At 32.2% G+C, this 11,817-nt stretch overlaps 2 protein-coding genes across 3 annotated transcripts; both read left to right on the plus strand.

Annotated features, from left to right (window-relative positions):
* The first annotated feature begins 354 nt into the window (after positions 1-354).
* Positions 355-9,184, plus strand: LOC110992356. 2 transcript variants are annotated; one of them, XM_022258128.2, is made up of 15 exons: positions 355-546; positions 684-825; positions 1,092-1,382; positions 1,556-1,678; positions 1,947-2,095; positions 2,776-2,808; positions 2,933-3,020; positions 3,234-3,386; positions 4,191-4,341; positions 5,721-5,937; positions 7,550-7,609; positions 7,888-8,014; positions 8,299-8,438; positions 8,691-8,803; positions 8,943-9,184. In XM_022258128.2, exons 1-15 carry the CDS (start codon positions 499-501, stop codon positions 9,055-9,057), a joined length of 1,950 nt encoding a protein of 649 aa, XP_022113820.2. In that variant the 5' UTR covers positions 355-498; the 3' UTR covers positions 9,058-9,184. The 2 variants fall into 2 exon arrangements, with proteins under 2 accessions (XP_022113820.2, XP_022113822.2); XM_022258130.2 differs by lacking the exon at positions 2,776-2,808.
* Positions 9,185-9,481: 297 nt separating this feature from the next.
* Positions 9,482-10,280, plus strand: LOC110992379 (NADH dehydrogenase [ubiquinone] 1 alpha subcomplex subunit 6). Its single transcript, XM_022258171.2, has 3 exons — positions 9,482-9,711; positions 9,793-9,908; positions 10,101-10,280. Exons 1-3 carry the CDS (start codon positions 9,582-9,584, stop codon positions 10,227-10,229), a joined length of 375 nt encoding a protein of 124 aa, XP_022113863.2. The 5' UTR covers positions 9,482-9,581; the 3' UTR covers positions 10,230-10,280.
* The last annotated feature ends 1,537 nt before the right edge of the window (positions 10,281-11,817 follow it).

Below are 11,817 nucleotides of genomic sequence, written 5' to 3' on the forward strand. Positions count from 1 at the left end.
ATGTAATAATATAGAGTTCAATACATTACATAACTGTATGTTTTGTAAGGTGCTATACCTAAATAGTAATAGTTGTTACATATTAAGCATAGAGCAAGCTGGGTTTGCCTGTTATAGGTGTGTGCAATTAGATGAAGGCTTATTTTAATGCCCATAGATAAATCAGAAAATATTATATAATTAATAATAATTGTACAAAAAGCTGGTGTGTGTGTCCAATGAGTGATTGTAATGATTATTTTAAACCAATTATAAGATACTGTTTTAATTAAAGAAATACAGTATGGTTTAGTCTGTGACAATGAATTTTCTAAAATAATTGGCTGAAATGTTTTTTTTTTAATGGACAATAAATTATTTTTGGTAACTTTTCGTGAGAAGTGCTAGCATGAAAAGCTAGCTGCAAATTTTTTGTTTATTTTAGTATCTAAATTCTAGTTGTTTATTCATAAAAATTTTAGTTAACCTTTATTAATATAATTATATCTTAACACAACAATGGGAAAGTACAAAATGCCCACTGTGCCACAATTTTTGAAAAAAAAGGTAATATACATTGGACCCAGTTTTTTTATCATTTATTTAATCACAAATAATATATATATAGTACTAGAATGTTGATAATAACAACAGAATAAAAATATCTGTATGATAATATTTTTTTAAATATAAAATTATTTTAGAAAATCTACGATAAAAAAGAACCTGTATGGGTTTACTTAGAGAGGGAAATGCGAGAAAATGTAGATAAAAAACCTTACAACGAAAAAGTTGGCGAGTGGCTACGGTTTTTAAAGGATTTGAGATACTATTTTTACTGTGAAGGTATTCAAAAATAATTATATTAGGTACAAACCTTATTATTTAAAGAGTGAATACTTTATACTATGCGTCTTTAGACCTACACAGCCTGTGTGTGTTTCGTTTCTTGAAATAAGTAAGGTGACAACTTTCTTCTTGAGTAATTATTTTTTATAAGGTCTTGAACCAAGGAACGCTAGATTATACAACCGACAAACAAAAACGATTATATATTCCTGATAAATTTTGGAAGTTTAAATAAAACGTTTATTTCTATAATTGTCTTCTAGCAAAACGTAAGTATACACGGTTAGTCACAGAAGTTGGGCCACCGTGGTACTGTGAGTTATCTAGTCCACAAAGGGAAGTTCTTCACGACTTAAAGACCAATATACACCAGGATTTACTAGAGGATATACCAAGAAGAGTGCGAAAGTCGCTATCAGACCTTGGTATTACCCTGAAAATTCCGAAACCAATACTCATGAAAGCTATGAATACATCTGTAGAAGATCCTGGTGTTTTTATATGGAATCTATATACTGAATACTATAAAAAACCACCAAGTCAGCTACGGCCTAGTGAGTAAACCTAAATGCCTTTAACGAATTTATTTTATTTTATATATGAAAATATAAGTAATTAAATTACAAAACTGAGAATTTGTTTGACCTACAGGTGACTACTATGCATTTTTGTATAATAAGTATACCGAGAAGAACCTGTTTTATATTATCTGATGCACTTGTTTCAGAGTATGATATGAATGCAATGATATTAATGTCGAGTTTGGTGTTCATCGATCTAGAGGAATGTATAGATAGGTTGGAAAAATTAACAGCTTGTGAAAGAGTGCCGACAAAAGTGCCAGAACAAAGTCAGTACACACAGTATCAATTTTTTATTATTCTTTTAATACAATGTTTTCATGATTTAATAATTAACGCTGATCGCTTTTAACCCGAAGGTACTTAGTTCGATTCCGGTGAAACAAGAATCATTGCCGGCACGCACGAATTCCTTATAGGGCAAAAAACTATAAATAGCATTGCCCTAATTTTAGTATCCGTGCTAAGTCGAGTAAATCGAGAGTATAGACTGTTTCGTGAAATAGTTGTAAATATATTAAAAACTACACATTTCAGAGCAAAAGAAAAACTGGCAGCCGAATGTAAGATATGGAGAGTATTTGCAAAAATTATACGTACCATGTTACAGTAATCATACAAAGAAATACACAGACAATGATAAACCCTTGCCTCTGGGATTTAAATTCAAACTTCGAAGTGTTGACGTAATGGAGTTTTTTTTAACTGTGATCCATAGTTTAATCTATAATAAATAAAATCGCTGAAATTATAAGTCGCTTGACTAGGGAATGCAATTTCGAGACCGTTAGTTCGAAATCGCATGGGATTCAGAATTATAATCTTGCGCAATTTCGGTACTTTCAAGATCTTGTTTTCGAAGGAACTGTTTATTCGAACAAATAAAACACGATGAAACCTTAGAGATAATTTCTATCTACCTATCCTAGATATTTAGAAGTGTTTTTGAAAGTAACTTATTAAGAAGTATAGACTATCGAGTGTGCTGTCGGATAAGCGGGATGTTATACCAGTCTCTATGTACCCAGCCGCTGAAAATACAAACATCTCAGATCGGGGTTATCTTACGTGCGGAAGTTATAGCTGAGGCTACTTATATCTGAATTTTACTTGATTACCGTTTATTTGCTGTGGCTAATTATAAAATACATAACACATTGTTATAATTATTAATATCTATAATGCCGTGCATCACTAGAACTAGATATTTCATATTGATTATTTTTTATGGTGTGTTTATTACATTCCTCTTCGAATAAAGATTTTGACTATAAATCTTTAAATCTTGAGTTATATAATGTTCAGTTTCTAATATATAAAAAGATCAATTTATATGTAAGACTTATAAAAAGCCTTGTATTTTCAGAGTTATGAAAAATTATGCAAGGATCATTCCTTCGTAAGTGGTTCCGTTTAATTTTTTTTTATAATTTTGAAATAAAATCCTTATAGAACGTATATAGTTAAGACATAAAATTGATTGTTATACGATTTCTATTAAATATTTTTATTTTATTTTACAGCTCGAAAAACGAAAAGAGCGTAATAAAGAACAGAAGGAAGAAGAAAGAGTTTGTAATTACAAATTTTGGGAGCCGCCGAGTACTTTACGTAAGTTCTATCGCCCAAAGTTCCCGCAAGAATATAATATTTATGATTTCCTGATCTAAATTATGCAAAATTTATGTACGATACAGTTTTGAAATTCGCTTGAACTACCAAATCTCTTACAATTAAAATCAAAACAAACATTTCTATAAATATGCCTAATTAAAGTTTTATATCAAGACCTAGCTATTAGTTTCAAAATATATTTTTTAACAGGTAACAAAAATCCGAAAATGGCGGCAATGGCCAACAAATTGAAAGAGCTGAAGAATAAACCAAAGCCAAAGTATAAAGCGCCCTACAAGAACGTTCAATATAACATCTGTGGGGTGGCATTTAGTGGCGGAAAACCTAATTATTTAATAAATGGTAATTTCATATTCTCTTTCAAAATTAGTGGTTTAATAGTGTATATTATTTGTCAAATGGGTTTATTTATCTCCCCTTACGTCTTTATCCTTGGATTTCATACTACAAAAAAATATCGGCTGGACAAGTTTTGATTATTTTGTTTCCCAATATCCCATATACAATAAATGTATGTAATATCGTTAGATTATACCTATATATTTGGGACGTGGTACATGGGCTAGATATTTCCGGAGATGAACGCGTCGTCGGGGTGGCAAGGGATACCGCGAAAGCAGACACGCGATAGCCTCACGCTGAATGGTTGATTAGAGAAGTTAGTTTGCATTCAGACGTCGTACCGTGCGCGACTCTTATCCCAATCTCATCTCACCCCACTAGTTTAGTCCATTAAAGTTAAAAAAATAAATAATAATCTCTGTAAATACTTATATTTATAATTTGTCCCAACCCGTAACAGAATACAATCGCCATCTTACTAAACTCTTTAAAAAAAAAGCGGGTACCTAAGGAAATTTACGTCCTGAAATCGGTTTTAATTAATTTAATTGTCTGTATACTTACAATCGTGTAAATAAACACACGAAATGAATTCTGGCAATGTTTCTACTAATTTTTGATGAATTCTTTAAAGCCGATGTATACGGCCAAACAATGATAAGTGGTCGGTAATAAATGCTCGCCTGGTGATGTATATGCCAGAAGGTGGGACGGATCGTTAATATTGGCCAGCTCGAAGTCTTGATCTAAATCTAATTGAGCCTGTCTGGCATATTCTGACCCTAATATTATATTGAATTTTAGGTGTGTCCTTATTACCAACTGGTTACGTGCCAATAAATGCTGGTCTTGTGAGTGTGGGCTGTGAACAAATCACTACTATTGTCGGATACTGGAAATTTCCACGTACAGTTGTTGCAAAATGTGACGGGACATGTGATTGTACTGAAAAATGGTATGGTCTAAGATCCCGCTGCAGGATTGGTGCGTTCATCGAGTTTTTGTTTAAAATCAAATTTTTATGTTTATTTATAATTAGGAGAATATATATTTACTAGGTTGCCTGTCAAAATTTGGCCGCCATTATTTTTAATTAAATTATTTTGAATTGATTTTTGGTAAAAAATTACGTTCATTTAATATTTTAAATAAAATAACATCTACATCACGTTAATTAATGTGAAGATTCTAAAAAATCACGGTTGCCGTTGCGCACATGGCCGCACCTCTTTGCAGCCAAGTGTAAACAGGTATGATTTTGATATATTTATACGTTTATAACGGTTATCTATTAATTATATGTCAAATTGAAGCTAATTTTTTTCTATGAATTTTCATATAAGGTTGCCTAATTAAATCTGGCCGCAAATAAGGGTTGCTGGCGGTTAAAGATGATAAATATTTCAGGTAGAGTGAAAGAGAGTTAGCGCGTAACGTCATTTGTCAGACAAGGACAGCGGTTGCCGACTGTGCGACGCTTTTAAGCCATTTAAACCATTTAAACCACAGATTTAAACCACAGATTTAATTAGGCAACCTTATATGAAAATTCATAGAAAAAAAATAGCTTCAATTTGACATATAATTAATAGATAACCGTTATAAACGTATAAATATATCAAAATCGTACCTGTTTACACTTGGCTGCAAAGAGGTGCGGCCATGTACGCAACGGCAACCGTGATTTTTTAGAATCTTCATATTAATTACCGTGATGTAGACGTTATTTTATTTAAAATATTAAATGACCGTAATTTTTTACCAAAAATCAATTTAAAATAATTTAATTAAAAACAATGGCGGCCAAATTTTAATAGGCAACCTAGTAAATATATATTCTCCTAATTATAAATAAACATAAAAATTTGGTTTTAAACAAAAACTCGATGAACGCACCAATCCTGCAGCGGGATCTCGTACTAGTACTTTTTTCTGTCGTCAACTTTATATCGCATACATATTATTATTATAGGTAGTGATTTTATAATTCTTGTACTTCGCTGACGTTGTTTTTATCTATATTTTGTATGCTTAAGGTAAATACGTGAAACATGTTAATAACTATTGATCTTGTTATTAAAAAAATGTCATTTAATATTAAGTTTATTATAGAAGAGCTGGGAACCGTGGCACAGGATTTATTTGGTTAAAATTAATTGGTTCTAAATAATAAATATATTTTCATTTTTTTTATAATATACGTACATCCATGTGTTAACCTTTACAACTCCAGGCGAAGTTATGTAATTAATAAAAGAGTCTTAATATTAAAGCGAAATATGTTTGTGTATCAAGACCATCTACAATTAATGCACATAATTTTAAAATTCACAGGGAAGAGACTGTTATGGACTATTTACAGAAATCGAAATGTCGATGTGGTCATCTATATGACTACAATAATGAGGGCAAAGTCAAAGATAAGTATTTCTATCCACCAACGAGGCACGGAAAACACTGGTTTGATTCTGCGAAAATATTTCAAATGGATTCATTGGAGGACTTCATTCGGGATACTGTGAAAGACGCTCTTATGTCTACGGAGCCTTCGGTATGATTTACACTTGGTTTTTTTACTGTAATATATGTAAAAGGACGCAGTTTTGGCCTAGTGGCTTCAGCGTGCAACTCTCATCCCTGAGGTCGTAGGTTCGATCCCCGGCTATGCACCAATGGACTTTCTTTCTATGTGCGCATTTCACATTCACTCGAACGGTGAAGGAAAACATCGTGAGCAAACTGGCCTTAGACCCAAAAAAGACTTTTTATTTTTATTTTAAAAAGATATACATAACTCGAAAAGTTGTAGTAGAAGTTGTGTGATAGAATATTTATCCATTATATTACAATATACATTTGTAAGTAGGTACATATTTAAATAGTATATTTCATTACAAGTGCGGAAAGCCTGTCATTGCAACGAGTTCCGACGAATGTCTACCCGAGCCGAGGCGCAGCCGAAGGTGAGGGTTGACAGTCGGGACAAGTTGCAATGACGGTACCGCACGTGTACTGAACGACTATTTTTAATACAGTTGCGAAAAAACAAAGCAATTTAATTAAACTATTTGCTTTTTTTCTATTCTCTCTACGGAATAAATTCGTTGCACGTAGATATGTAGCGACTTATATGTTTCCGGTAAATTGTTCTCCGAAGCATTTTATGCAATTATACTGCGTTCGGGTGGTATTCATTCAAATAAAATATCGTCGAAATTACTCATTTTGTGCAACAAATAACTCAACTCGAAAGAACATTTTTGGAAAATGGCGCCAACCGCAAAGAATATGAGCAAAGCTTGTTTTTTCTTTTCTTCACCCATTCTGGGTAGGCAAAGGGAACTTGGCCCATACAGCCAATTCTTCAGTAGACTATTTTTATTGAAAGAAAACCAAATCTAACTCATTGAGTCCAATCATTAAATCTGATATTTAAACAAATAGCTATAACTTCTTTTTAAAATATTTGCATGGATCATAAAAACTTCTGTGATTTTTTTAGTAAAAACTTCATGGTTAGTTTTTTCTTTTTAATATTTTTTTTATTGATATGAAATATAATAAACCTAACCTAACTTATTGAATCCAATTATTAGTAAACTTTTTAAAAATACGTATTTGCATATATTATAAAATTCTTTTTAATATTTTTTTAATTGATATGAAATGAAAAGAAACCTAATCGACCTTATTGAATCCAATTATTATAATATTTAGAAATCATATATCATAAAAACTTCTATGAATCTTTTTAATAAAACCTTCGTGGTTGGTTTTTTCTTTTTAATACACATTGTTTTGACAGTTGGCAAAGAAAACGCACGAGTGCGGGAATGGCAAAGAAAAAAGCACGAGTGTGTAATAGCCCACTTTCCGAACGCTATACCTCCCTGCAATATGCCACTTTTTGAGCAACTGTATTAAAAAATCATTTATGCTACACGTTGCATTCATTCATACAGGATTTTGTCTGAAGTATTACGTAAGCAGACTTTCTGCAATTTACACACAAATTCTCGTTCTTATACACATTACGACATTATTACGAAATAATTGTTAGAATCAGTTAGATTACTCTTTAAAAAATCTCAAGTCGTAAATTCTGCGCGCTCTTAACACTCTTCAGCAGCACTTCAAACCATAAAATTTTAAATCGATTTCAGCGGGAGCCCTCAATGCCGACTCTACTACCGTCTAGTTTAAGGCTGCAAGATTTATTGGAGGTACTTTTCATTCTTCTTCTTCTAACTTTCTGTTATTTATTCTCGTACGATCTCTTTATTTATTATCAACTAGAAAACTAGTTTTCTTAAGTTTTATTTTTTCTAATGGAAACTTCCTGTTGGCCTGTAGAGCTTAAACAGCTCAGCTATGGCTGGTTTGGCGAACGTAGTTAGGTCAATATAGTCTGAAACAATCGTTCGTTATAAGAAACCAAACCTCAAACCACAACATAAATCCCGCGACAACTTAGATGACACCTGAACATTTTTTTCCCCAGGCGTTTTTAGCAGAATTGTCTGACACGCCACTCTTAATTCCTCATCTGCCAAAGGCGAACCTTCTGAATAACCTGTTAGAGTGGGTCCGCAAGAGGATTAAAGGAAAAATGACACCTGCCGAGCATAGTACGTTCATTGTCTTTGGTTTATGCGAATACTTCATATTTAAATTAACTTATATATGCAAATTAATTACATTATTTTGTAAACGCCGAGTTATCACTGTGTTTATCACTTGATATAGGCGAATAAATAAAATATATTCCTAAGATTTTTAAACATTTCGTTAGAAATTGAGAGCATGTTGTATTGGCAATATGATGAAATTAAGAATTTAGATCAGTAGTTTGTAACTGTTTACCGGAATAGACTTAACGTTATATCCAACTTCAACAAGAAACTTATTTCAGAGAAATTAATCCTTCAATCGCAAAGACGATGGCTGGATCTGAAACATATCGATTTCAGAGCTATAGCCTACAGAATACCATTCACATTGAAACAATTGGAACATATGAATTGGTCACATCGGTATCTAATACAAAAACTGGTAATTAACTATTATATTATTTTACTTTAAAGGCGCGATTAAGGATCAACTGCAAGTAGTTAAGGGTTAATCGGAATTGTGTAGGTTTTACTAAAGTAAAATTTTGTCACACTCCCGACAGGGTCTTACTAAAAAGATATGGCCAAGTCAAATAAAAAGGTAGATATTGTAACACTTCGAAACGAATGTTTTTTTTAATTCTAGAAACATTGCCAGTAGTAGTTTTTTTATACTATGTATTTATTTTTTCAGTTTGAAATACTGTTGGATAATTTCGTAACAAGAAATAGACTGCAACAACTTACGCAGACAAGGCTCTGGTGGACAACCACTAAATATGATGTCTATCCTAGCAAAGCTTTTTTGTGAGTTTTCCGTGTTTTTTAAATCTAAAAATATTTGTGTTTTAAAACTTCTAGATTCTGTTGGTATTTAATTGGTAAGCTATGATATATATATATCTTCTACTGTCATATAACGTTCTAAATTATGATTTTATTTTAGGGACATTTTTTTCACGTACATGCCTGGAAGGATGAAAGACACATTTTTAATTAACCCATACAGTTCAGAACTAACGCCTAAACATGGGGCCAAAACCTGTCCCTTGGGGAACTAACAAAGAAATTATCTATCTACTCCTGTTTTCTTATGTTGAAATGAAATTAATTTGTTTAGTTTGTCTACAACATACTTGTTCTTTTATATGTATAACACATTGTCAATTTTGTAATGTACTTATAAGATAAGTGTTAAAAAAGTAGTAAAATAGTCGTACCTATTTCGTTTTATTTCTCCATAGGGTACACTATTATATCTATTAACGACGAGAAATATTTATAAAGAAAGCCGTTAAATTTTCCAGCAGCAACTTTGGTGTTTGCTATATTACATTCTATCCGATTTGATATTGGCGAAAAAATTAATTACTTTGTTTAAATATTTGTGCTGTTATGTTAACTCCATCTGGAATTTATATAGTCTACATCTATTCATTTGTTTAGTCTACTTCGAAAGTGACTTTGATTATCATCTTTTGACACTTGACATTTGAAAAAACCAAAATCGATAAGTGCAGTTCGCAATGTAAGAAACGAGTTAAGTATAATATTTCGTACAATACATTTGACTACAATTTACGAAATGGCTGCTAGGAAAGCCATACAAGTTGGCACTAAAACAGTAAGGCCAGTTCTTTCCCTAGACTCATCAGAAGCTAGATCAAGAGTAATGAGTCTTTATAAAGCTTGGTATCGTCAAATACCATACATAGGTTTGTACCCTGATTATGTCATCAAGAATCATTTAACAAAACATTGTGGTAGTTTAATAATATAACATTTACCCTTTACAGTCAAAGACTACGACATACCAAAATCTGAGCAGCAGTGCCGTGCTAAGCTAAAGGAATATTTTCATAAGAACAAAGCTGTGAATGATATCAGAGTTATTGATTTGCTTGTAATTAAGGTAATTATTAGATGAATAGCCGTTTATTAAACATCTTAATATTGATTTACAAAATTAGAGTACATAAACAACTTATCTATTAATAGTACAACATTGCTCCCATACACTATAAATTAAACTATAAATAAATGCATCCTTGTTATTTTCACATTATCAAACCATATATGCTATACAGCTATGACTGACTTTCAGGGTCAAATGGAATTAAAAGAAGTTATTCATATTTGGAAACAAAAGGGTCATATAATGACCTACTTCAAACCAACTGAGGAACCAAAACCAAAGGACTTCCTTTCCAAGTTCTTTTCAGGATTAGAATAAGTCAATGTATAAAAAGATCATTATATATAGTTAATATAGATTTTTAATTCAGGAATGTCTTTTTTATGATATACTACTTTGAATCTGTAAAAATATTTAACTTCTTTTACTTATTACTAGCTGACCTGGCGAACTTTGTTCCGCCTTAATGGCAATAAATAAGCAGTTTGGGTTTTTTTATTGGAAAAAATACAAAAAAATTAAATACCTACATTAATCATTCATTATTATTTCTGTATTTTAGTACATAGGTTGCTCTTCACTTAAGTACCTTGTGATACACATTTTTTCATTTTTTGTTTTATTATCAGGCGCAAAAACAAACAACGCTGATGGTCTTCCGACCCGTGAACATGCCACGTATAATTGACCATGGGAAAAACATGAATGTTCTAGATTTAAACCACAAACTTTTAAGGATTGGCCTTGTGATTTGTTGATGGTCATGGCAAATGCAAGACGTATCGGAAATTGAAGTCTTTTAAATTCAAACGGCATATCGGTTGGGATCATCGGGATCCTCGGAATAAGAACTTCCTCACCTTTGAATTTTCCTATCATTATCGTAGCGTAAATTACATTGTTCTTCAATTTTCTAACCACCAAACGCATACCATTATGTAGTTCAGGTCATCTACATCTTTATTCTTTTTCTTCTTTTTTATCAGTAAGCAATGTAACTCTCATGTTTGTTGTCAGCTGCAGTTTCGTCACATAGCGCCATAGATTTGACGATTTGAGGCAAGGGTTTATTTCGTCGACAGCCGTAGATCTTGGAATTACTGGCAGTATTTGGCGGAAATCGCCAGACAGTAAAATCATTGCTCCTCCAAAACATCTCGATTCATTGCGTAAATCTTTTAATGTTCGGTTAAGTGCTTCCAATGCACGTTTATGCGCCATTGTGCATTCGTCCCAGATGATGATTTTCGATGCCGCTAAAACTTTGGCCATTGCTGAGTGTTTTGCAATATTACATGTTGGTTCTCCAATAGTTTGAAGATTTAACGGTAATTTTAATTCTGAATGAGCCGTACGGCATCCTTCTTACAATGTGGCTGCTATTTCAGAAGAAGCAACTGCAACCGCTATGTTGGATCTCGCCCGAACAGTTGCTAAAACTAATGACATGAGGAATGTCTTGCCAGTTCCACCAAGGGCATCTAGGAAATATAAACCACCATTTTCATCATCGTTTGCCTTCATTAAAGTATCATAAACTTCCTTTTGTTGGTATTTCAACAGGGGTACATTCGTTTGAACTACTAAATCTAATTCCTGGTGATCATATTCACGTTCCCGTTCCAATACTCGATTAAATGCGTCATTCGACAACAACAACAAATAGAAACATTCATCATTCTTTGGATGAACTGTATACATACGACAATACCGAGTTTTATAGTTCTCTTCACTGTTTATACGAATGGGCAATAGCACTATCATTATAATTAAATTGTAAATTGTAAAAATAATTAAACGTATTTATTTAATAGAAATATTTTGAATATTGATATCTTACAAATATCAAATTGTCATATATACGTCATTACATAGCTGTCATTATACGTCAATTACATAGCTATCA

This window comes from Pieris rapae, chromosome 14, assembly GCF_905147795.1.
Source record: "Pieris rapae chromosome 14, ilPieRapa1.1, whole genome shotgun sequence".
Lineage (NCBI taxonomy): Eukaryota > Metazoa > Arthropoda > Insecta > Lepidoptera > Pieridae > Pieris > Pieris rapae.